At 32.9% G+C, this 26,965-nt stretch overlaps 3 protein-coding genes across 7 annotated transcripts in view; 2 read left to right on the top strand and 1 right to left on the bottom strand.

Annotated features, from left to right (window-relative positions):
* LOC127118659 (protein SABRE) overlaps nucleotides 1-6,661 on the bottom strand; it is a 56,723-nt gene extending 50,062 nt beyond the window's left edge. For 3 of the 5 annotated variants that reach the window (XR_007802288.1, XM_051048896.1, XM_051048898.1), the window contains exons 1-7: nucleotides 6,339-6,661; nucleotides 4,801-4,912; nucleotides 3,990-4,262; nucleotides 3,022-3,287; nucleotides 2,573-2,777; nucleotides 1,934-2,104; nucleotides 1,752-1,829 (exon numbers count right to left, since the gene is read on the bottom strand). Coding sequence is in view for 4 of the 5 variants with exons in the window: in XM_051048896.1 (XP_050904853.1) it covers nucleotides 1,752-1,829; nucleotides 1,934-2,104; nucleotides 2,573-2,777; nucleotides 3,022-3,287; nucleotides 3,990-4,262; nucleotides 4,801-4,912; nucleotides 6,339-6,409 (1,176 nt within the window). In the remaining variant the exon portion in view is untranslated. Of the gene's footprint in view, nucleotides 1-1,751; nucleotides 1,830-1,933; nucleotides 2,105-2,572; nucleotides 2,778-3,021; nucleotides 3,288-3,989; nucleotides 4,263-4,800; nucleotides 4,913-6,338 lie in introns of those variants that run through there. The other 2 variants (XM_051048894.1, XM_051048895.1) reach the window with 2 other exon arrangements.
* A 14,361-nt stretch (nucleotides 6,662-21,022) lies between these two features.
* LOC127118658 (uncharacterized) lies at nucleotides 21,023-24,320 on the top strand. Its single transcript, XM_051048893.1, has 5 exons — nucleotides 21,023-21,245; nucleotides 21,331-21,357; nucleotides 21,459-21,581; nucleotides 22,302-22,614; nucleotides 23,272-24,320. Exons 1-5 carry the CDS (start codon nucleotides 21,190-21,192, stop codon nucleotides 24,070-24,072), a joined length of 1,320 nt encoding a protein of 439 aa, XP_050904850.1. The 5' UTR covers nucleotides 21,023-21,189; the 3' UTR covers nucleotides 24,073-24,320.
* Nucleotides 24,321-25,637: 1,317 nt separating this feature from the next.
* On the top strand, nucleotides 25,638-26,237 carry LOC127122402 (protein FAR-RED ELONGATED HYPOCOTYL 3-like). Its single transcript, XM_051052742.1, has one exon. It carries the CDS (start codon nucleotides 25,638-25,640, stop codon nucleotides 26,235-26,237), a length of 600 nt encoding a protein of 199 aa, XP_050908699.1.
* The last annotated feature ends 728 nt before the right edge of the window (nucleotides 26,238-26,965 follow it).

Raw genomic sequence — 26,965 nt, 5'->3', positions numbered from 1 at the left:
CTTTGTGCAGCTCTATTCCTTTTCATCATACACATCCAGTTGTTGCCAGTGACGATTGAGAGTATTAAAATACTCTGTGACTGAGCGGTAATCTTGATGCAAATCATGGAGTATGCTCTTGATTTCAGAAATTGCAGATGTATTGTCGACATTATAGTATGTTTCCTTTGCGGCATCCCACATATCTTTGACAGTGTCATAGTACATGAATTTTTCTCCAATTTCATTTGTCATGGTGTTTAGCAGCCATGACATTACTAGACTGTTTTCAAGTTGTCATTTTCTGAGGTTGGAATCCTCCTTTTTTGGACACTTGGAGTCTCCTGTGATATAACATTCCTTCCCTTTTCCTTGAAGGTAGATTTTGACTGAGCGCACCCATTGATTGTAATTCTGGCCATTCAATTTGTGACCAGTGATAGGAAGAGCATGTCCTTCAGCCAAACTATTGGTTGAATTTTCTGCTTTAGTATCTGCCATGGGTGATGCTCAAGGTTTAGGAATGGTTCAGATCTTATGCTCTGATACCATGTAGAAATATATTGTATATTTCATTGTATTTTAAACTCTTACATGTGAGGTATAAATAGAATACAATAGGTTGAAAGTTGTACTCTAATTTATTAATAAACAGATAAATAATCTCCTATAATTTCTGCTACCTAAATAAGAAAATAGTAATTATCTAAATAAAGAAATAACAATAATATATAATAACTCTATTTACACCACTGTTTTGTAACAGCTTGACAAATCATAATCAATTGATTATGATTTGATGTGTGCTAATTTTGAACATTTTTCAATTAGTGTCATGAGTCAATTTCTTAACTCTCCATGTGTCCGTCATTAGAATGCAGTTGTTCAAATTTTTAAGTACAACAAAAGAGATTTTGGAAACAGACATGTTTTCACTACTAGAGATCACTTAAATATTGTTGGGTATTCAGATTCTGATTGGACAGGAGATGCGAGTGATAGAAGGTTTATTTCTAGTTATTGTATTTTTGTGGATGGAAATTTAATTTCTTGAAAGAGCAAAAAGAAAATTTTGTTGCCTCGCGAGTACTTGAGTATTGAGTTATGGCTCATATTACATGTGTGGTTGAAACATCTATTGCAAGAGCTACATTTTTTGTGAGATTGGTCTGATGGAACTTGTATCTGATAACCAATCAGCTTTACATCTCTCCTCAAATCTAATTTTTCATGAAAGTACAAAAAAATATAGAAGTCAATTGTCATTACATTCGAGAAAAGATTCTCTCTAAAGTCATGAAAACTTTCCTGGTCAATTCCCTGGTCGAATAACTTTCACATGTGAAAAGCTGGCCGCATACGATATATATGCTCCACCTTAAGGGGAATGTTGAGATATTGATATTTATTATAGAGAAATTGATATTTATTGTAGTATGATTTGTTAGTATCCTTCGGGATTATGATAGAATTACATTCCTATTTAGTTTATATATCTTTCATGTATATATAGTTAAAACCTTTTTATATCAATAAGAAAACATTCAGATTCAAGTGTATTTACAACAAAGAGAAATAAAACAGATGACCCGTGCATTCGGAAAAACCATAAATTCTTTCATAAAAGGCCTACTAAATTTATTTGTAATAATCTCAACAGTATTTTTCCCTTTTCTTGCTCCTAATTGTATTAAAGTTTCCCAGGTGTGGTAAACACAGAGATACAAATATATAGATATAAAGGTGCCATATGAGGATTGCTAACAACTTACCTGCACTGGGACATAGACAAAGCAGATCAAATTCACCTTCGTTATCTCCAGGACGGAAGCGCCGGCTTCTCTAAGAAGCTACGATGTCAATGGTACCGAATAAAATTTGTCAGCAAGAAGCAAATTGAAAAGGGGAAATCATACCACAAAAAGCTCAACAAATCAATAAACACACTACATACATGAATTTCTCTGAACTCCAGTTGAAAATGAAAGCGAGTACTCTCCCCAATAGCCTTATTGGAACGTGATTTGATGCTATTAAATTGAATGCCAGTGATATTATTTTCAACAGAAAGACCATGCTCGCTATGTTCAAAACTCACATTCAGCTTTGGTAGATTGAAGCACACCTATCAATACCAAGTATAATTCCACAGCTGAAACTAAATCTAACTGAAAAATCTTTGAATAGTTTTTTGGTTCAATATACTCGCAAAAATATAATGCAAACAGATTGTCCAATTACACACCACAAAGAAGGCAAACACTTTGATTATGGTCTTGGGTTTCTAAATTAAATAACCCAAATAAAACCAAAAATACCAAGAATACAATCATAATATTCAGAGAGATTCACAAGAATGTCTACCCCCAAAGTCAAATGCTAGTGTTCTAAAAAAATGAAAGCTCCTTGAAAAGCTAAAACCGTCAACAAGGCACCCAAAGTCCAATGTATCATGCAAATTGCTTAAAGTGGAGTGAAGGTTGTGACTAAAACACATGACCACCAATTCCCAGAGAAACAACATTACCAGTGCGCTAAGTCTCGAAAAGTATAGATGATGGTTAGAAAATCTAATTATGTTTAAATGTCAAACCTTCTCAGGAAACAAAGAACTGAAGCGTGCTAGTTTTTCTTGCTTTGTTGAAGACTCTTTTGTGCTCATGGGATCAACGTTTGACCTATCAGAGCCAGATGAAGATTCTGATGACCTCTTTTTTTTTATAAGCAGTCGCTCATTCAAATTTACAGTAACTTCTCCAATGGATACATCCACATTCTTAATATTAATACCCACTTCCCTGTGTTCAAAAAGGAGAGACAAAGCACAACTTAGAACCCACAGAAAAATCAAAAATGAAATCCATAAAAGGATAAGAGCATCCAAGTTAAAGTCAAGTAACCCTACTACAACATGGCATAAAATAGATTAAAATATTGTTTTCCTTTTAAAATTGAACTACAATTAAGTCTAAAGAAACTGCAAAGGGTAAACAAAGTTACATGATTAATAGTATAAAAAATGTATAAAAGAAAGAAAAATACCTATGATGACCAAATTCACATGAGACGGAGAATTTTTCACAGATAAAAGGAGCAGAAGACTTTTCTGTAGGAGGAGCAGATGCCTGGCTAGAAACACTGCATCCTCCAACACTAAATTTAGATAATTGATCACAACTAACTTGAGGATCACCAATGTGAACGACAATGGGCAAGATATGTAAGCTAACAATCAAATTTGATTCGGGCCCGCCACCTTTAGATATATCAACATTCAGCTTCCCAATCCCAACAGTACCTTTAGGTGTCTGCAACAATCAAAATACTCTCAGGGACCCAAAGAAGATTTTCTAACAATATCTCAGTCCCACTAGGAAAGTAAACAAAGTAAATACAGAATAATTTAAAAATATAAGTACAGATGTTGTATTAAACTATATTTTACTTCTCACAATTATCATTGCATTTGAATATCTGAAATCATTTCTAATATAATATTACATACCATCGAGTATTGGTACTATTGTCAATGTTTCACTAGTGACAGGTTTATTGCTTCATTTCCTCTAACTAGGACAGTTTTGCTTCCCATAATATAGTCCTACTCCTATTCTAGGCAATCACCTCTGTAAATTGTAATAATTAAGACTAGATGAAATTGTATTTCTGATTAATGATTCTGTACAAGAGTGTTCAGAATTTATAGATACAAGGTTAGGCTGAATATAAGGAAGAAAAATAAAGTCAAATCTGAAGATATGATGGTAATTTCCTATTTACTATTAAACAGCAAACATCCTAAAGATAGACTATCACAATAAATACAAATTAAATATCGTACAAATCTCTACATTCTATAACATATCTGACAGTAACTCTACAATCATACAAAGTAAAACATTCTTCCAAGTCATCTCATATAAGCATACTGACACCAAAAAACAACAGTATTGAAAATCTGCATGTTTCGCCATACAAGAAGAAAATTATAATGATATAAAGATTCATACCTTTAGAACTAGCTCTGTCAAAGAAAAAGAAAGATATCTTGCAATATTGACAATAGTCTTCCATTTTCCCTTGCCTAAAGAACGAGTTTTGGATTTCTGAGTTTTCTTCTTCCCAGAGCTTTTATTTGTACTTGTAGGCCTCATAACAACTTCTAAGTTGCATATTGATAATTGTAACTTTGGATTCCAAGAGCGAAAACCCACACCAGGTTCGACAGAGGAATATAATAAGCTGAGTTTAATTTCACCAATAGATACAGATTCAGTAGCACCCTGTACATGTCATAAATCAACAGAATATATTGCTATGGAATCCTAGAGACACAAACATGACAGTTCACTAGAATAAAAGCAAAGAACTTGAACTATGAGATACAGAATGGGTGTATAAAGAAAACCAGATCAGTTGAACTAAGCTTCTATACCATAGGTTTCGGAAACTAAGGGAAAACTTTTCTTTAGCTCATTTAGGAATAAATAGGGGGAAAGGATGATGAAAACCACTTGGGTGGCAAGGTACTAGGCAACTTCAAATTAAGTTCTCCCTGAGAGTTTTTTGCTTGTACAATTTATCCTTGTAATAATTCCGTTTTTCCCTAGTCAAGTAGGTAATTAGTCAAAGTCGGTTATTATTCCCTACAATCTACTATTGCGGGCTCAGTTATTATTCTCAAGGGGGAATTTGAGTACTGAAATACAACATGGATTACCATAATAAAACTCAATAAAAGAGTGATTTTTAGTATATCCAGCTTCGGGCTGAATGTACCACACATCTTAAATAAAGAAGTGAATGAAGGCAAAGAAAAACCTTTACAAACTTCACAGCCACATCCCGTAAACTGTTACATCCGCCAACACAAAATTCAACAGATGCACCCAAAATACGGCTCAAAATCCAAGACAGCAATGCAGAAGTAAATCTGTAATTAACATGGGCAATCAGAGTCAAGTAACAGGATTAGTCGAGGTCCAATTTGATTTATGGATACAAGGATCTAAACCAAAAAAAACAAAGAATTAGCATGGTTCAAATAGCACATGTCTTTAAAGCACTACGCAACATAACATTCAACTTAAATCATAAAGCATAGTATGCTATCATCATTTCCGTGTGAACAAAAAAAACAATGAAAAGAGTCGTCAATGGGATGTAATTTGACAACAAATTTTGGGAAGTGGCAATATCTCCCTCCATAAGGACACTAACTCCAACTGTGTATGCTTCTCTTGGCAAACAAGTTTGCTAAACCCCCTGCCACACCCACACCATGGGTTAAACTTTCAGTTTCTGTCAAATCATATTGCAATAGTGGACAAGTTTATTTGATAGAGAAAAAGGAATAATTTTCAAGGTGTTAAACATGTGCACAATTGTACACAGATGGTTTACACTTTATAGGCTACTACAAGTAATACCAAAGTAAATGACAAAATCATCCCTTATAATAATGAATCACCAATTAATCCTAGCTAACTTGTTATCAAAATATAGTCTTAATAGGTTTTTTTCTTTCAATCTTTATATCTGGTAAGTTACAGATTTGTTTGTTGAGTAAATATTTCTATGATGGGGTTTTTGGGTTTATTCCTATAATCAAAGGATTTAGTTACAGATTTGTTTGTAAAATGTAATCACTTATTATAATAAGGTAGAGAGTTCTCTCAAGCAATTCAAATCATCTAATTCAACAATATCTTCTAGGATTATGCTGCTTACAATTTGAGTTGAGGCTGACTCAACCCCACAAATGTTCCATTATATCTCTTAGCTACTAAGTACTAACCAAGCCAAATCAGTAGATCCCAGGCTTCATTGTCCTTCAACTTACACGCCACACTTAAAGTGTACTTAATTGATATTTTCATCATGGTAATATTTACTCATCACAACGCAAGGGAAACAAAAAGAGAAAACGTATGGTTTTAAAAAACTGTCCACGACTGCGAATACGGCGCGACAAAACAGTATCAGCAAATACTGATACCTTTATTCACCGTTTTTACATTAAAGAACAAATTGTGTTAATTCACACTAGTGTTTCAACACCTGTACCGACCAACACTTTTACAGGACCGCGATCATTTTTTAAAACCTCCTAACAAACAGAAAGTTGCTAATCTGGAACTCTTCACTCAAATCACATTCACTCATATCTAAATTCCAAGAATCCAATAACACATTTATAATTCCAACTGATTTCAACCTACAAACTAGAACAGGCGTGCAAAATTCCAATTCCAATTCAAACAACTAATACTTAATCACAAAATACATCAAATGAATCAAAAACAACAATGATGGAAAACTATAACTAAATATGCTGAAATTCAACACATTGAACTTACGTAAAGATGAGAAACACTGCAACACAAAACAGGAAGAAGATAGAGAGGAAATTGGCGGCAGTAGCTGTCATTTTCGAAGGGGAAAATCAAAATACGAACACGATTTTTGGCTCGCGTAACTCTGTTGCGGGTTGAATCGAAAGAAGTGTTGAGGAATGGAAACGGGAAAAGATAAAATGGATCCAAAACGTTCGGTTTGTGCTTAGATAAACAAGATCCGCTCCGTGAGGTGCTCGGTGATTGAAGGCGTGCCACTGGTAAATGGAAATGGCGCTAATGTAACGGAAATGATATTGTAAATTACAATTTGTAATACGCACAATTAACAACACAGGGCTTTTATTTTTCTTTTCTTTTTTTTATATTTGTGGTGGATTTTTTTTTCAAATTGACCTTTTCAATTTAAATTTTTAAATAATATTTTAAATTATTCATCAAAATAATAATATTTCAATAAAAAAAATTGCTATAAAGATGAGGTTTCACTAGTAATAAGGCATATAATAAAATTCATTACAAATGTGGCATAAATCCCAGTGCATCCATAATTAAAAAATGAAAAAAAATATATTGAATAGTATAAATATACATATGTCAAATATAGTTTCATTATATCATTTCTATTAATCGAAATACATATAGGCACTATAACCCCTAACGTATACACATTCATGCGTGCTGACGCATGTATTATTGATTTAAGGAGAATCGTCCATTCATTTGACGCCTATATGAAACAAATCAAGATGCATACATTTTTTCCATTGCCATAGTCACAATCTATTTAATACTCACTTATATGCATGCCACAATAAATCAATGTGTTTTCCACTGATATTACATGTTTAAGTTTGTATAATATAACCTAATTTACTTCTCATCATCCTGAGATACAATATGTATTTATTTTATTGATTGGTTTAAGTGTAGTAAAAGCATGCATATAAGTGGGTGTTAAATAAATGATAGATATGACGGTGGAAAAAGTTCATGCAATTTGATTTGTTGTATTGATTTATGGCATGTAGGCGGCACCGAGAATGGCGACTCACCTTAAGTCAATGATACATCTGTCAGTTTTATTGGCGTATTATATTTCCAAGGTTATAGCGTTTATGTATTTTTTTTAGTGTATACGTTATTATCATCGGTGTAGCTTCTTCTTTGTAGTAATTTTTTTTTAAACATTGTTATTTTTGTGAATAATTTCAAATATTGGTTATTTAAAAATTTAAATTAAAAAAATTGATTATTTAAAAAATATATATTTGTGCGGTAGTGCTTTCTAAGTCAATTTTAAGGTAAAAACTATGTAACTATTCAACTTTTAAATCAATTTTTTATATTTGAATTATTGTAAAAGAATTGTTGTTAATATTGATACTATAAATAACAACATCTGTGAGACTAAACTTCACATAAAATATAGCATAAAATATTTTTAAAGTTAATATTATGAATGATAATACTAAATTAGATTAAAGTAAGTTAATAAATACTATTTAAAAAATTAAACTAAGAATATTAAATTAACTCAATACATCAAAATAAAAAATATTAAAATAAGTATATATATGTTACTTTGTTTGTTTTTAAAATAAATTATAAAGTTTGATTCAATTCAAGTTGTTTTAAAAAAATAAAATCAAACATATCAAATTATATAGCCTAAGTGACATATTTAATACGACAATTAAATTATTATAGTTTTGAATCTCTATCTTAATTTATAGTATGCGATTATGTTGGATCGAATTTAGCTTAGTTGTTATCTAATTTGTTCAAATTTTATTGAATTTGATTCATCCTCCAACCCGCAATTTTATGATCAAAATCGAATCACACTTACTCATTGATTTATGGATTGGGTTGAGTTGATTTGGCCGATTTTATTTCAAATAAAAATAATTAAAAAAATCAATTATAAAAAAGTTATAGCACAATTCAATACAATCACTCATTTATAACATTCAAATTAAATGAAACACACCATACAATATTTAATAAAATTCATTCACATGACATAACACTGGATCATAATAGAAAATTCCACCATACATGTTATTTTCATAACAACATAAGTTATAAATGGTACATAAAAAAATAAGAAACAACATTTGATCTTAAAATTACTTAAACTCTTTGGTCTAGTAGTAGTATTGGTGGTAAATAAAAAAATGCAAAATTATGGTTAGTAGTGAGACATTCATTTTATATTTTTGTAGTGATATATTTGTAAAAGACCTATTTAAGGAGGGGGATTACCAACTGCCCGAAAGAGGCGAATTCCATCGTCTGCCTTCCATTAGGAATTACCTCACCCTGAGTGTTCCACTAGCCCAATCATGGAAAACATGGGAAAAGACATTCCTCAGTCAGAGATAAGTCAGTATCAATAGGCTAATCCATGTCTCCCTAGTAAATAGGTATTCAACGATATACCAATAACTAAGTGGACGGTTATCACTCACATGGAAACCTTAGACCCAAGGGTCTCTACAAATACCCCATCCTTAGGATATGAGAGGAGAGATTGAAAATACACATAATACACCCCTCAAAACCCATATAGCTTCTCACATCACGTGAGTTCGCTCTCTCATCATCGTAAACACTAGACACAACCAAACGGGGCCTCTCGCTACAGCGAGTAAGTCATGGATCACCAGAAAAATACGAAGGTCTATGATCACCCCTACTAGCATAACTGTACCGCATATTTTGTACTTTTTGACAAGTACAATGGCGCCCATCGAGGGGCCTGGTGAAACTAATTTGTACCACACCTTCGTCATTTCCATTCTCGCCACCTTCCCTTGAATATGGCCAACAAAACTCAATGATTTGTGGTTAATACCATACCTTGAAGTTTTGCCGAAGGATGAAGCTCTAGCTCCTCCTTGGAGGAAATACGTTAGGCAGGTGTGAAGGTGAGAAAAATACAATAAGGGGGTTGAATTGTGTTTTCTTTTTCTTTTTTTTCTTCTCAAAATCTCTTATTATATTTTGAACTCAAAGTATAGAATTTGATACTGAGTTAAGTGTTTGCAGCAGATAAAATAAGTTCATAATTAGAGAGAGAGAGAGATGTGAAATGAAACACAATTCGAGATGTTTTGAAATGAGGTAAGGAACTTTTATTTATAGGCTAGAGGCTAGCTCAAAAAGGATACAAGCAAGAGACTTCAATTGCTGAAGCATACAAGCAAGATACTTCTAACAATATAACTTACAGAGAAAAGATTGTTTGTTTCTTACACTGGATATACAATCAGATGTGTAAACAAAATACAACTCAGTAAGACTCTTTAAGACTTAAGAATTTCTATGATATACAAATGATAAGAAATTCTAAGTTAAACTTGTGTTTTTTGTTTGATAGAGTGACAATTTTTTTATTGTCAAGAGATAGTTCATTTTTCCTCAAGTCTTTAGGTCCTTACATAGAGGGATAGAAAAGAGTGGTTGAAAAGAAGAGATAACACAGGTGAGTCTTGGAGAAGCTTGATAGTAAACGTTGGAATGTTACTTGATATGGTTAATCCCTTTAAAAAGATATTTGAAAGCCAATTTCTTCAAGATGAATTATTTGTTACATCTCATTTGTCTGTGTAGATATTTTGTTTAAATCTTCACGTGATCAGAAAGAAGGTATATTGCTCTATGAGTCTGAAAGTGACCTATTAGAGTCTTCTCGATCCTTGCGTTGACTAACCTCAAAGTCTAATAATGACATATCATAGTCTTCTTGATCCTTATATTGACTGGCTTCAGAGTCTAAGAACTTTAGAGGCTGACTTTCTTCAGAGTCTGGTCTTCCGAAGTTGACCTTCTTCAGAGTCTGAGTCTTCAAAGTCTGGTTCTCGAGTTCAGATCATTCGGGTTCTGGATATTTTAGATTCTCTTTAAATATTCATTTTTAGTACCATAATTGACTTTATATCAAAAAAATCTAGTTTATGGTCTTGTACACTTTAGCATGTGTTATTATACTCAATTGTTCTTTAAATACTTTGTTATCATCAAAACCTTAGAGGTATGATATAAACCAATTTTTTCCAACAAGGTGTTGATCACGAAAGTAATATACTCAATATTCTCCTAAGACGATTAGGAATAACTAGCGGCCAACATCACTTTTTCTAGCAGTGACGATGTCAGAATCCTCCCTAGCGATAATGATCCCATGGTCATAATTGTGCAACATAATATTTGGGATATCAAGTGAGTCTTTATAGACCCCAAAGTGCGGCTGACATCCTACTCTATAACACTTTTCAAAAACTCCATCTTAATCCTAGCAGCATCAAGGTATTCCAAGGTTCGTTAGTTGGATTGTCAGACGGACAAGTGCAAGTACGGGGTCACGTGACTCTAGAGACGACCTGCGACATGGGACCAGACTCCAAGAGAATTAAGGTCAAGTACGTCATAGTGGACACTTTGTCGCCTTATAAGGACATCATTGGAAGACTCACTGACAATATGTTAGGGGTGATAATCTACACTCGGTACCTGATCCTAAAAAATCCACTACCTAGTGGGAGAGTTAGTACAGTTCGAGGAGACCAACAAAGCTCCCAAGAATGTTACCATATCAGTCTAGCGATGGGAAGGGAAAAGCTCACCCTTGACGCCACTCCCTCCCTAAAGTGCCAGATGCGGAAACTAATAGTTGGGGTTCCAAATTGGTGTGGATAACGAGAGACTCGTGCCCACAAGGGATCAGAAGGAAGTTCATATAGACCATTTAGCTCACCAAGTGACAAAAATAGACACTTCATTTTACGAAAAAGAGGATCGTTGGCTAGTCGACCAACTCATTAAGAGCAACAACTTATTCTCCTAAGCTTCATCTGACATGTCATGGATACACACCATAGTGGTGCGTCATCGCCTCATCATTAACCCTTATGCCAAGCCAATTGTATAAAGGAAATTCAAAGTTAGCAAGGAGAGGGAGTCATCATACATGAAGAAGTATTTAAGTGAGCATTAGCTTCATCGTGGAGAAAAATACCCAACCTAGTTAGCCAATGTTTTGCTAGAGAGGAAGGCGGAAAATAAGTGGCACTTGTGTGTAGACTTCACCATCCTTAACACAGCCTGCCATAACATCTTCTGGGATTGATCAGAACTTATATTCTCAGTATGATGTTTGATCAACTTCTGGATTACATCTTCTGAACCACTTGCTTCCAAAGTTGTTATTCTTATGATTCTGAAGACTCTAGAAGAGTTGAAGAAAGAGAATGAAGTGGTAAGGATCATGCTAGATCGTCAAATTCAAAACATGATGTCAACAATTCTTTCCAAACTTCCACTCCAACCATGAAATCTTGTTTGTTTTAAATGTGACTTTATTAATATTGTTATCCTTTAGTTCAGTTTATACAAGTTTGTTTCTCGTTTTATCATATTCTTTTTTACTGATGACAAGGGGGACAAGCGTAATGATTTTGATCATGTTCATTTAATTGATAATACTTCAAACATTCTTACTCTAAAGAGTATGTTAACATTAGCATTCTGAAGAATCCAAGGATAATGAATCTGAAGAATTTAATTTAACGACTTTGAAGAATAAGTTATTTTGCAAAAGAGTTTCATGAAATCAAAATTCTAAGTCTTGTACATAGAGGGAGCTTGCGAACCTCACTCGGTACTTAAGCTGGAGAATTTTGATAATAAAAAAACTAAGAGGAAGCTTATAAACCTTACTCTGAACTTTTAGCATATTTATCTGATTTGAGATTTTATTGAAACCAGAATTATTTTGAATCTTAAACTCAGGTGGAACTTGCAAACCTCACTCTGTGGCTTTAAGTTAAAGAAGTAATTTTGAAAGTATAAAACTCAGGGGGGGGGGGGGGGGGGGGGGCTTACGAACCTATCTCTGAAGTTTTATAAATATGATTATGCAAGTAAAAATTGTCCATCAAAATACACGGATTTGTCATCACCAAAAATGGGGAGATTGTTGGAACAAGTTTGGTTCTACAACTATCCTTGAGTTTTGATGATAACAAAGTGTAAAGAAAAATTTTGTACTTTGACTATTATTGTCAAGTGCATAGATAAAAGAAAATATATTCAGACTTGAAAGAAGTCAAATATGAATGCAAATAAAGTCTGAAGAAAGATGAAAGCATGTTTTAAAGTGAAGAGGCGTTCTGAACAAAAGGAAAAATACAAATATGTGTATAAAGCAAAGTCAAAGCTTCAAGATTATCAAAGTCAACATTCCTGCAAGGAATTACTCAAAATGGTTATGACAAAAGACTTTGATAGATCAAGCCTCTGAACTCTACTCAAGCTTCATCAAATCATATTATTAGCCTCTGACTATAAGCCATTAAACAAAGGATATACTTCTCCAACAGTTTTGGCATCTGAACAAACCAGTAAATGCTTATGCATTTCTTGTTCAGAATTACTCTGGATGTTGATACTTTCAAACCTCACTATGAATAGACTTTGTGGTCTACATCATTTAGGCTCTGGACTCTGATCAAGCTTCGCTTCATCTATTATATGAAGCCTCTGATTATTATAAGAAAATAGATTTAAGGAAAGTATAATAAAAATGGATATGTTTAAAAAGGACGAACATGACATATCTTTAAAAGACTATACTTTATACTATAGTATCTTCTCATGTCCCATCATCACCAACTCTCTGCTGCAAGTATCGCTCTATTGTTACATATGAAGTGACCTTCATACAACTGATACTTTAAGGTCAATTCATATTATATCCTCTAACTGATTTATTTCTCATATATATATATATATATATATATATATATATATATATATATATATATATATATATATATATATATATATATATATATATATATATATATATATATATATATATATATATATATATATAAAGTAAGAAGAATATGGAATAGTGTGTGTGTGTGTGTGTGAGACAGAGAGAGAGAGAGAGAGTCTTCGACTATGCCAAAGCTACAACACCACAAATCAAAGAAGAGAAACAACAAAGCATAAAAACAAAGAAAAATCATTGGTGCGTAAAAGAAAAGAGAAGAAAGAAAACCTTAGAGCTTTCATTGTATATCAATTTAAGTGTGTTCACTTTTGATCTTCATTATGTGTGTTATCTACTTATTTAAGAAGCACTCTTGTAACACACAATAATATATTCTTAACCTTAGGTTAAGTCCTTGAGTGACTAGTGTTAGTCTAAATACTCAAGAAGTCTTAGACAGATTGTCTTTGAGTTGATTTCATTGAGCGACCAGGTTGGTTAAGCTCTCAAGAAGACATTGATAATTTGTCTTTGTGGTTGTAATCAAGTGGATATAGACTAAGTCGTTTTCTAAGGAAAAATCACCCTGTTGTGTGGACTAGAGGTAACATTGTTAATGGTGAGCAAGGATAAAAATACATGTGTTCATATCGGTAGTGGTCAGTGAGTTATGTCGTGAGGGATCTACTATAACAGTTTTGTTAATTCATTGTGGGGTTATACTGATAAGATCATTCATACAGGACATAAAACATCAACAATAGAGGAATAGGGGGTTCTAAAACACAATTTGACCGCTTTCGTAATTCTGTTTACTTGTTTATTTACTTTCCGCGTTAAAACTCGATAACTCCCATGTTTACTGGTTTTTATACATTGCACATATTTTGTCTTTCTTGAAGGTAGTCATTGTGGATTCAATATTTTTATTACTTTGACATTATCAGTACATTCGCCAAGAAGTCATCAAGTTTTTGGCGCCGTTGCCGACGACTGTTAATAATTTCAACGAGATGCTTGTGCAACGTTTAGTTTTTTTCTTTCAATTGTAAAGTTTTTTTTTCTTAATTTTTCTTTTCTATTTATTTCTATTTTTAGTTTTATTTTTGTTTAATTTTTTTTTTATCTAATGCAGGGCTACTAAGGTATTTTTCTTTTTGTTTGTATGCAAGGTTAAGATAATATGCAAGATGACATATATGTTACCTTGGCAAAATTTGAAGCTTATTCAAAGGAACTTGTAGAAAAAATGCTCATTTTGGAAAATGCTAGAAATTATTCAGAGCCAGAACCTTACATAAACACTAGTCATTTTGAAGAAACATTGACTCAATTTATAAAGAAGACTCAACTCAATTTCGAGAAAATCAACAGGCATCAAGAAACCGTTCGACGTAACATGGAAACATCCTTTGAAAATTTAGAGATGCAACTTGGTCAAATATCCAACCATTTAACATTAAAACTGAGATCTAGCGGGGATTTCTATGAAAATATATTATATAGTCCTAGAGATGCGAAATTTGAAAGAGAAGTCAAACAAGAATGCGAGGTATTCGATGAAGGAGGAGTTGAAGAAACTTTGACTCAGCTCATAAAGATTACTCAAATCAATTTCCGGAAAATCAACATGCAGAAAGAAACCTTGAAAAGGGGCATAGAAGCATCCTTCGAGAACTTACCTATGCAACTTGGTATAGTATATACCAAATTAGCATTAAAATTGAGTTCTAGTGGGGAGTTCGATGGGAAAATTGCAGATAGTCCCAGAGATAAGGAATTTGAAAGATAATTCAAAAAGGAATGCGAGGTCGTCAATGAAGGAGGGATTGAAAAAGAGAAAGAAGAAGAAAATTGCACACCATCTGATAAAGAAATAGAAGCAAGAATAAAAGAAGCGGAGGTGAAAATTATATGTGGAAAAAGAATAAGAATGCAATATGAAGATTATTTAGTTTTGGATGAAGCTCCAAATGCAATAATTTATTTAGACGTAGATGTCCAACTACAAGATCTTTAACAAAAGAATAATCATACACCTAATAATAAGGCTGATAAAAGAGGAGAAATAAATTAAGTATTTGATGAGATTTATGTTTTGTTCAATATTATCAAGCTGGAGAGAATATGGAAGAAAAACCATCAATTCCTAAAAGTGATGGAATTCCTACTAAACAAAAGGAAGAATAAGGATGATGTAATTTTCTTGTCATCTATGTCTCCCTAACACAAAAATTGAAAGGTCAACCTTATGACCTTAAAAAGTGCTTAATGGGAGGAAATCCATAAGTGATTTTTTATTTCATTTGCAAAATTTAAATTTCAGTTTATTTTCAATTAATTGTTTTTATTTTGTAGCATGTCACATTTAGGAGCAGTATGACAAAGACTTGGGAAAATGATTGAAAGAAGAAATAGAGACTAAAAACTCTCTCTAATACTATTATATTTTTCTAATCTCTTTGCACTTTCTAGTGTTGTTATTGTTGTTGTTGTTTCAGACAATGAGTCCAAAGAAAATTCGCTCCTCTCGAGCATCATCATTAATCAAACGAGGGCAGAGTCAACCAAATAGAACCAAGACTTCAACAACACCATGCAAGACTTTTTTCACTCCAATGACATATTAATTTGGAGTTTTATAAATTTGTATTAATTCTTGCGATTCCCTTTTACATCCAACAAGTCAATCTCTCAAGTCAATCTAGAGTATTAGCTATAATACTTGGTTCTCCTTTGTACCAATAACTTTATGTTTATCTTTAATAAACAAGTTTGTTACTGTTGTTTCTTTCAGATTTACAAAATTGCAATTTTAGCAGTAAACAGATGAACCGTAAGCATCATAAAAAACAAAGGTAATCATCAGGAAAGTTCCTTAAGGATTGAAATTTGAGGAAGAAAGGAACAACCAACTACCTTGTACTCAATCTCCAAATACCTCAACTAGTAAGATTTGATCCAAATATTCCATTGTTTATTTTTCCTTCTTATAAGAGTATATGTACAATTGCTATTTTCTAGAATTTGCATTATTTACGATTTAATCTATTGGTTTGATATACACACTAAGGCACTTGTTTGTGGTCAATTATGATCCTTTTCAAATAAACTCGTATATCATGTTTATATCATTTGCTAACCACTTTGAGCCTAAGCCATTTCTTTCGGTGACATAGCCACATCTATTAGCCAATTGATTTGAAAGATTAAATCTTCCCACCCTCTCTTTGGAGTTAGTTAGAAAATTTAGTTCCTTGATCGTATGTAAAAGAATAAGTTTAGGGTTGCTCTTGGAAGTATGTAAAGTTTAAGTTTGGGGTTGGTGTACTAGAGATTTTGGTCAAAAATTCAAAGCCAAAAATTAGAAAAAATAAGAAGTCCAATCAACTTCTTCAAAAAAATGAGAAAAATAATGTTTAGGATCATAAAATGCTAATCTTTAGTACCAAAGTAATTAAGCAATAGTTGATATAAAAATGAATACGATAAAATAAGAAAAACTAGGTACCTAACTCCAAAGATTTAAGCCTAATATCCCAAATTATCCTACCCTAACATAAGCCCCATTACAATTTTGAAAGACCTCAAAAAGTGTGCGTTTAGATTACTTTGATTGATTTTATTAGAAATTTTACAAACTTATGGTAAAATACTTTTGTACGTTGATTGTGTAATTACCCTGTCAACTCGAGTGAAAAATTAGTGAGTTGAGAGACAAGTTGAGTACTTGTTGTGTTAGAAGAATTTTTCCAAATTTGCTCGATTGAAGTCAGGAACTGAAATGATAATCAGGTAACACAATTTGTGGTGTTCATTCGTTATTATTGCAATTTAGTTTTCTGTTTGAAATGTGCAGTTGCAGACGAGTTACTTGAGGACAAGCAACAAATTAAGTTTGAGATTGTGATGATAGTTTGTCATTACATGATTTTTATGAGTATTTGCAATGAATTCGATGAAATATCAAGTTAAATATGAAGAAGTATGAAGATAATTAAGAATTCGAAGAAACAAAGCAAAACTAAGAAATCAGGAAGAAATTGTGAAGAAATGAGTAATTTTCAGCATAATTTACATCTTGATGTTTGTCTAGTAAATTGATCTTATCTGGAGTTTCGTAACTCGTTATGACGTGGGGTGTTTTACAAAATGAAGCTAAGAGAAATATATACATTCTGAAATAAGCATGTGCGCTACGGTAAGTATCGTGCGTGTGATGCATCATGTTCAAAATCACACGCGCGATGAGCTATTTTTCGAGCTTTTATGACTTGATTTGACTGCTTTAAAAGGGTAATACTTTTTTAGGGGTTATGAACTTTACCCGAAAATGGACGAATTTCTACACCAAAAATGATGATTTACAACACAAGAATGCATATTTGGAGAGCATTGGAAGCCATTAGAGGTCAATTCTTCAAGGGATCTCATATGCAGTTCATCTTAATTGTTTTTGGTATTGTAATCTGAATTATGAGTAGCTAATTCTCTCTAGGTTAGGTTGTGTTATGATGAACCTATTTCAATATTGTTGGATTCTATGTTAATTTGACTTGGTATGGACCTTTTAATCTATAATGCCATTCAACTACTTATTGTTATTAATGCTTCTTATGTGAGATACTCTTTTAATTTGATTTTGGACACATAAGGAATACTGACCATTAGTCTATATGTTGGACCTAAGGAAATTGTTGTACTTACGTTGGTTGACAGGAATAGGAGACCCTGAGTAGTGGCATACAAAATTAACGTTTTATACATCGCTTAGCCCTACTTATGTTGGCGGAATAGGGATAGAAAGCTCGAAGTAGTGGTTAATGAGTTATTTCATGAGAGATTAACTATAACATTTTTGTTAATTCGTCGTGGGGTTATAGTGATAAGATCATTCATGCAGGGCATCAAACATCAACAATAGAGGAATATGGGATTCTAAAACACAACATGACCATTTTCGTGATCTTGTCGTTTATTTACTTTTTGCATTAAAACTCGAAAATCCCCCTTTTTACTAATTTTTATACATTGCTCACATTTTATCTTGCTTGAAGACAGTCCTTGTGGATTCAATATTTTTATTACTTCGACATTATTGATATACTTGTCGATAAGTCATCAAAGTCTCATGTATATATCAATGCAAAATACATGTGACTGTTTAACAACCTTGCACATTGTAGTTGGGCATAAAGGTGTGTTGCATTGACTATTCTATATGTTGCCCTTGGAGAGGCGATTCGTTTTTAAACCAGAAAACTTGTCGGATATATGAGTCTATTTCAGTTATAACTAAATCATTATTTCTTATTACATTAGTTCTATTTATGACATTATTTTTTGTTATTTAAGTCTTTGCTATTGTGCAATGTTGGATATACTAACATTTCTTATCTATCTGTGACGGGTGGGTTATTGCTACCATAACTGGGTCCCCACAGGCCGAGAGATGGAAGGGCAAGCATGCAGACCAGGAGGTGTTGTGGAGTATATAAGGAGGATTGATGCACTGGTTGTAGATGATGTCATATGGACACCCTACACATGCCATAAAATGGATATATGGGATTAGAGTTTGATGACGTTATACTTTTTTCCACCTATCAACGATGGAAGAGGCTTGTGGTTAGACACTTACCTGATAGGTGTTTGCGTCTGTATGGATATGTCAAGGACATCCTACAACTAGTTTATGTTATTCCATCAGAGGGCATTGATAGTTGGTTTCATGGTAACATTATGAGTTCTACATGTGCCATTAAAGATTGTGTAGTGGAGGTTTAACTCCATCCGAAATGCGGGGATAGGTATTTGGAGTGGTACCTTACAATATCACACCCTCACATCATCCCTCTTGGGCAACATGAGATGATGTTAAACCTTCTCATGTTGGATCTTCTCATGCTGATGTTGGGGTACCTTCTAATGACGTGTCGCCGCCTTCATCGCCTCCACATTGTACGGAGGACACTCAACAAGTGTAGATGATAACAATAATTATGGATAACCTAATGGGTTTGGTGAACCCAGATGGAGAGGTTTAAAGTTTGGCAGCACGGGTAACACATATAGCCCGTGGGGGCTTATTTAGATATTATTATTACTTTTATGTATTATTTGTATATTATGTGTAATATTACTTAAACATTTGCACATCACTGTTTATTAGATAAATTTTGGCACTTCCATTGATGCATGATGAACATAACTTAACATTTGACAAACAGTTATATAACTTAGTCAGACAATTGCATAACTTAAGAAAACAATAATATATAAGAAAACCTAAACACTACTACCAGATGATTTTGGACATTTCAACATCTTGATCATGTCATTGACAAATCTAGAAATTGTTGGACCAAACTCGATCGATCAGTTAGTTAGCCTACGGTTATATGATCTCCACATAGCTTTCAAATCTTCATCGGTGTTCAACTCAATAAGGTTGTATTTCACCATTCCATCAATATCAATCCAATCTTCACGAAACTCGATCTTTCTCACCTTTTTGTTATCGACGTCGGATAATAAATAATTCAACGTGGATCTCAAGATGACGAGACATGCTGTTTCCTTCGGAAGCCAAAATTCTATGAGAGATTTTGCCCCGTTGAAGTGCACTTCTGCCTTAATAAAAAAATTGAGGAAGAGACATTATTAAATGTTTTTTCTCAACAATAGATGACCCATATTTATGCAACTTTGCATTCATTTTGAACCACCCAAAACGGTCAGTGCAATCATAATCGTACAAAAATGTCGTAAAATCTCAGCCATTCAATTTTCACTCCTTTTATAACTATCGATTTTTTCACTCATGGACAAAATATCCGATAACTTCATAATGTTTAAAAAAAATCAATACTAATAAAACATTGCGATAACTTTCAAATATTTTAAAAGATCCAGTACTAATCAAACATTCAGGATATATTGAAAAATCCAATTCACTAGATTTTTCATATATATTATTGGATTTTTTTTCTAGATTATGGATTTTTTTTAGTTTGTTTTACCAAAATATTTTGTTTGAAATCAAATTTTTACATGGACAATATATATGCATTATTGAAATATCGAAGGTGTCATATATAAATATGAGGTGGTAGAAATAAACTTCATTGATTCGCCTTAAATCGAATATGATTAGATGTACTAAAATAAAAGTTGAGTTGATTTGGGTCCTTAACCATGAATAGATCTTTAATTACATTTCTCAAATTTATATTGAGGTAGTTATATAAATACATATATTAACATGATATTAATTAATATGTCCTGTCAGTATAAAAAGTTTTACACTATCGATTCATCACCATCATTCGTTTGCATTACTTTATAGATTTTAAAAATAAAAGTCAAACTTGTCCCAATATCCAACATTTAATGACCGTGTAAAATTCTTTTACACTAAGAATCTATATCAATTAAATTCTATTAAGATAGTATACTTTTTATATACACAATTTTTATTAAAGAACTTTATAGTAAGAGAGAGAATGAGAGTCAAACAAAAAATACTACTCTCTCCGTTTTTTATTATAAGTCGTTTTTGACTTTTCACACGTATTAAGAAATGTAATAATTATGGTATGAAAAAGATAAATTATGAAGGATTTTACAAAATTATCCTTCATTAATGGTATTGGAAAGACAAATTAACATAATTGAAAGGAGAGAGAATAATAAATATTTAAGAGTATAATAGGAAAAATAACATTAATAATTCATTGGTATTATAAAACGACTTATATTGTGGTACAAAATATTTTTCCAAAGTGACATATAATAAAAAAACGGAGGGAGTATATTATTTAAAAAAAACAATATACATAAGTGTGTACACATTAAATATTAAAAACTTGTTAAATTCCTCTTATAATAATGGCTTATTTGGGAACCGTACCCGACATAAAAAAAAAGCCAATGAAAAAGGAGGTTTGCATTGTATTGACTTATGATCTTCTCTCTTCTTCTCCCTTTCTTCTTCCTCCGAACCGCTTTCTTTCTTAACCATTAAGCTAAATTTCAACTTCAACTCAAAAGAAAATACAAAATAAACAAATGAATTTCGAAACTCTTCATTCTATCTTAGCAAAATCACTCACCATTATTGCCTGGTATGCTACCTAACACTTCTATTTCTTTTCTTTTTATTGAAAATGCCTAACGCTAATGTCTGCACTTTTTTTGTCATTCATGCAGGCCTCCATTTAGTTTGCTTTGTCCCTTGTAAGTAAATTAGTTAATTCATTTTTAGTTACCTTCAAGAAGAATAAGAGAATTTAGAATAAAAAGTCTCTGAAATTTTATGGTGGTTTGTTTTGTTGTAGATACGCTTCTTTTCGGGCGTTGGAGAGTGATTGCCGTTCCAGTAATCAGCGATGTCTTACTTTTTGGGTTCTCTTTTCTTTCTCTATGATCATGGAGTGTGAATTTCCACTCTTATTTAACTGGTAATTTCAGTTTTAGTACTATATACTTAGGGGTGTTTCTGCAATTTTAAAATATTTAGGGACTATAGTGCCGTTGTCTCACATATTTAGGGACCAAAATGATTGTTATCATTTGACTTCGAATTGGAGCTGTTGAAAGTAATATCAAGTAATCGATCGATGTGTGTGTAATAATAAATTTTTTAGATTCAACACTAGAATCAGTGGAGGTTTTATAGAGAGTGGAACGGCTTATGCATAACAATGTTGTATCTCCTAGGTCAATGAATGAATGTAGTTTTTAAGAGGATTGTTTTTGTCATCCAAAAGGGTAGAGGTGCAGTTTGTTGTTCGTTTGCCTTCTATTTCTGTATAAACTTGATTCCGCTAAAACTATGAAATTATGCTAGTGTTATTGTTGAAATTCGAGTATGTGTGGTTAGTCTCACATTAGTTAGGAACACGAACAAAATAAAGGATGTATAAAAGACCTGACTTATATAATCAATGTCTTTAGGTTTTAGGTTTTAGGTTTTGGATGGAGATGCAGTTCGTACATTTAGCCATTAAATTCTGAGTTCAATTAATAGGTATCTTCTTGATCGCTGTGAGGTTGACGACTGCCTTTGTCGATGAAATCATTGTATATATCTTAGAACCAATCATCAGCAATGTTGTTTGAATATCCTTAACTTTAGATTTCTGCTGTCGTTTGTCCTTATTTTGAATCTGTTGTTGCAGGCTCCAATGGTGGCCTCATGTGAAAGGCGTGATAACTATCCTGTTGTTAATACCTTATTTTGGTGCTGCGCCGTACATCTACAGGCTCTTAGTTAAATATTACTGTACGCGGAACATATTTGAATGGACGATGAACATCTTCAATCTGAAAATCACACAATTTGAATTAGACGAGGACAGAAAAAAGCATTTAGAATTGGATGCGGACAGAAGAATATTTTTTGAATCGGTCGATGATAGTGAAAGTGTCGAGATCTCTGGTCAGACAATTATCACAAATCATTTACAAGAGAAGAAACTCTTAATATATCAGGTATACTCCTAGTTCTTAAGTTTTTGCTTCATTTTAAAATTAGTATACTCAATGATATGAATTTCTTAAGAACTATGCATAATTTGTATAGATGTTATGGTAACAGTTGATAAAAGGAGACTAATTAATGGTAATCACCGTGTCACATAACACGAGAATAAAGTAAGGGTAGTGGATATGAGGATAGGATTAGCCAGGACATGATTAGAAATGAAGATATTAGAGAGTGTTGGGGTAACACCTTTAGTAGAAAAGATGATGAAAAATAGACTTAGATGGTTTGAGCATGTAGAGAGAAGACTTGTAGATTCTATGGTAAGGAGAGTAGATCAGATGGACAGAAGTCAAACAATTAGAGAAAGAGGAAGACCTAGAAAGACTATAAGAGAAACTATTAAGAAAGATCTCGAAATTAACGATTTGGATAGAAGCATGGTCATTGATAGAACATTATGAAGAAAGTTGATCCATATAGCCGACTTCACTTAGTGTGATAAAGCTTGGTTGTTGTTATTGCTGTATCGTGTCACATAGGACATAAACCACAAGACTTGGGAATCAGCGTGTTACAAGAACTGCATTATACATTCCATCTAATTCATTTGTCTTGTCCTAATAGATATGATATATTTCTTTCTAAAAATTTGTTTGCATCAGGGAAGAGATGGTCTTGTTGGTTGTGAAAACACAAAAAGTGGTTGCACGAGCCAAAAGAAAGTCCAGAAGGAATGGAGCTGTGCTTTATGTCAAATTAATACTACAAGTGAAAACTGCTTAAGGTCACATCTTCAAGGGAAGCAACACAAGACTAAGGAAAAAGAGCTTCGAGTCGAGTTACATGCAACAGATATACCGTACGTTATATCCTTTAAGCAGGAAAGAATCAAAGGAATGGTTCTACTTAGGAATCTCAACAAAATCGCAAACATTCTGAATCCAGTTTCCAGATCCATAGTATGGTGTGAATGGAAAAAGCCGGGATTCGGATGGACAAAACTGAACACCGACGGTTCTGTAAATAAAGAAACTGCTGGTTTTGGTGGTCTGCTTCGTGATTACCGGGGCGAACCAATCTGTGCATTTGTCTCGAAAGCTCCTCAAGGAGATACTTTCTTGGTTGAACTTTGGGCTATATGGAGAGGCCTTGTTCTCTCTATCGGTCTTGGGATTAAATCAATATGGGTGGAATCCGATTCCATGAGTGTTGTGAATACAATCAATAGAATCCAACATTGTCCAAAGGCTGGAACCTGTTTGAAACAGATCTGGAAACTCTTGAGTAAGTTTGACGAGTATCGGATTTCTCACTCATGGCGCGAAACTAATAGAGCTGCAGATCATCTTGCGAAGATGGCTCTTTGTGGAAACGATGTGGTTTTGTGGCCAGTTGATTTTTCAGATAGCCTTTGTAATATCATTCAAGAAGATGCTAGAGGAACGAAATATCTGAGGCGGTGATTCGAACATCCGAGTCTTTGAGTTGAGTTTGTGGTTGCTGTCTATATGGGTTGGTGGAGAAGGTAAGATTCAAATCGATGCTGGAGAAAACTGCAGGTAGAAATTGATCCTATAGCTTGCAGTTAGTAGTCAAGCAGACATGTTCATTTAGAATTATTGTAGAAGTATAGTTTGCAATGTAATTAATTATACATGACATATGTGTTGAAACTTCATGCTTCTAAGTGTATCTATTATGTTTCTAATTCTTCATGCTCAAGACAAGAATTTTATCATTACAATTTAACGAGTAATTAATTAGTATGACAAGTCTTGTGTTTTTAAAGTCAACTTTTTGTTTTAATATATAAGATGACTATTGAGTTATCATGTAAAATATTTTTATACTAGTATTATACAGAATTATATTTTCAAATTTCAAATGTTATGCTTTCATATATATATATATATTTTATATTTTTGATAGTTAATGTTAGTGGGTAGTTTGTTGAGAGAGAAAAGTTAGTAGGAGGAATCAAACCATAATAAATGGAAATTGATAATGCATCGCAGTGAAAAAAATATATTATGAAAAATTCGAAAATGTCTTTCAAATATAAGACATACATCTCCAGACGCACATAGAGTTCTACAAAAACACACTTCATTTGAGTCTCATCCTGGATTTTTTCCAAAATTTATTCTGAAAATGCATCTCTAGATACATTTCAACAATATATTCACAATCTAACAACTCAGTGACATTTTAAGAGATACATTTTCGGAATTGTGAAGCAGAAAATTGAAAATCCGCCACCTCAGACAATTATGGAGATGCATTTTCAAAAATGTCAAACGTTATTCTTAATAAAATAGAACCACCCATGTTCAAACTCCATTGCCAATTTTTCTCAAAACCCTTACAAAAAATCCTTTCATTCTCAATTAAGATTTTCACTCTAGAACTTCAGTCTCGTGTTTCTTCACATCAAAAGGAAAAGATCATTTATTTCATTCTTCATTTCTCACATTAATCTTGTTTTTGTGCCGTAGAAGTAACGTTTTTTCTAGAAATGCATCTCTGGATTTTAGACGAATTCCTATGGAAATGCATTTCCGAAATATGTCAGTGTTCATTTCATTCTTTTTTTAAAAATATTTTTTGCTATTGTTTGCATTAGATATGGTGCACCCAAATATTTTCTCAAATGTGTTGATGTGAAAGAGGTGGATGTTGGCAAACAATTTACAAATGGACAAGATTTTGAGCTTCGTGATCATATGCTTCAATGAATTCGCATTGAGACATCAAATTGAGATTTGGTGTTGTAATCAGAAGGTCCGATAATGGTTCGGATGAAAGAGTTGCATTTGTAATGATGAGATGCGAAAGAAGTGGAACATATAAAACTCATCTCCGGAAATTCACATGAGATGACACCGGTTCGAGAAAATACGAGTGTCCATTTAAGTTGTGTGGTTATCTGTTGTCAAATAACAAATGGAAATTTAATGTCATTTGTGATTTACATAACCATGACATGTGTGACAAGTTAACCGAGCATCCAATTGTATGCCGCCTTATGATGGGAGAGAAGGAAATTGTTATGGACATGACATTGAATATGATGCAGTCCAAAAACATACTTACAACTTTGAAACGCAAAAGACCCGAAAACATCTCAAATATGAAGGAAGTGTACAATATTCATGTTAACAACAATAAGGTATTAAGGGGAGATAAACCTGAAATGCAACAACTATTGAAACTTTTGGATGATAACAATTATGTATCTAGGTATCAAACGTGCGAGGATGGAGTAACCGTTCGAGATATATATTGGACTCATCTGGATCTGATAAAATTCTTCAAGGTTCCTACTGTGCTCATCATTGATTCAATGTATAAGATCAACAAGTATAAACTTCCACTATTGGAAATCATTGGTGTTACCTTTATCAAGATGACTTTTTCTGTCGGGTTTGTATTTCTCGAGAATGGAAAAGGGGAAAATGTTTCTTGGACTTTAGAAGTGTGTCAGGTAATGTTGAAGGACAAAAAATACATGCCTAAAGTCATTGTCACCGATCGCGATATCACATTGATGAATTCGGTTGCAAAAGTCTTTCCTACTTCTTACACATTACTTTGTAGGCATCATATCACAAAGAATGTGAGAAGTTGAGTTAAACCCGCAGTATGGATAAAACAAAATAAGGGAAAATACAAAATAATTGTAAAAACTAGTGTCATAGTGGAAAGAATAATGGATGCATGGGATGTGATTATAAATTCTTCTACAAAAGAATTATATGTCGATGCTATTATACATTTCAAAAATATGTGTGATAAATATCCAAATTTGTTGAAATATGTTGAAAGTACAATTTTAGACCAGGTGAAGGAAAAAAATTGTTTGTGCTTGGATTGATCAGGTAAGACACTTTAAAAATACAACAACTAACTGAGTTGAGTCTGTCCATGCTACACTGAAGAATTGGTTGGGAAATAATAAGGGTGGTTTGTGTAGAGATTGAGACTCTATGAACCAAATGATCAAAAATTAGCATAATGAGATACAAACATCATTTCGTCGCAGCATCATGGTGTTGGAACACAAATTCATAGACAACAATCTCTATTCTCAATTGGTTGGAAACACATCTCGAGCAAGACTGAATTTCATTTTTCACGAAGTCAAACGAGTTGAGAATGTAGCTTCCGATAGCTCAAAGTGTGGTTCACACTTAGAGAAATGCATGGGCTCTCATGTGCTTGTATAATTTTAAAGAATGTGAAACTTGATAGCCCAATACGAGCTAAACATGTTAACAAACTTTTTTCGGATTCTCCAACTCCAAAATATCAAACAAGAGTTTTCAAAGGAACCCACATTATAAAACCACCTCCTTC

This window comes from Lathyrus oleraceus, chromosome 2, assembly GCF_024323335.1.
Source record: "Lathyrus oleraceus cultivar Zhongwan6 chromosome 2, CAAS_Psat_ZW6_1.0, whole genome shotgun sequence".
Lineage (NCBI taxonomy): Eukaryota > Viridiplantae > Streptophyta > Magnoliopsida > Fabales > Fabaceae > Lathyrus > Lathyrus oleraceus.
This window is presented reverse-complemented; position numbering and strand designations above follow the sequence as displayed.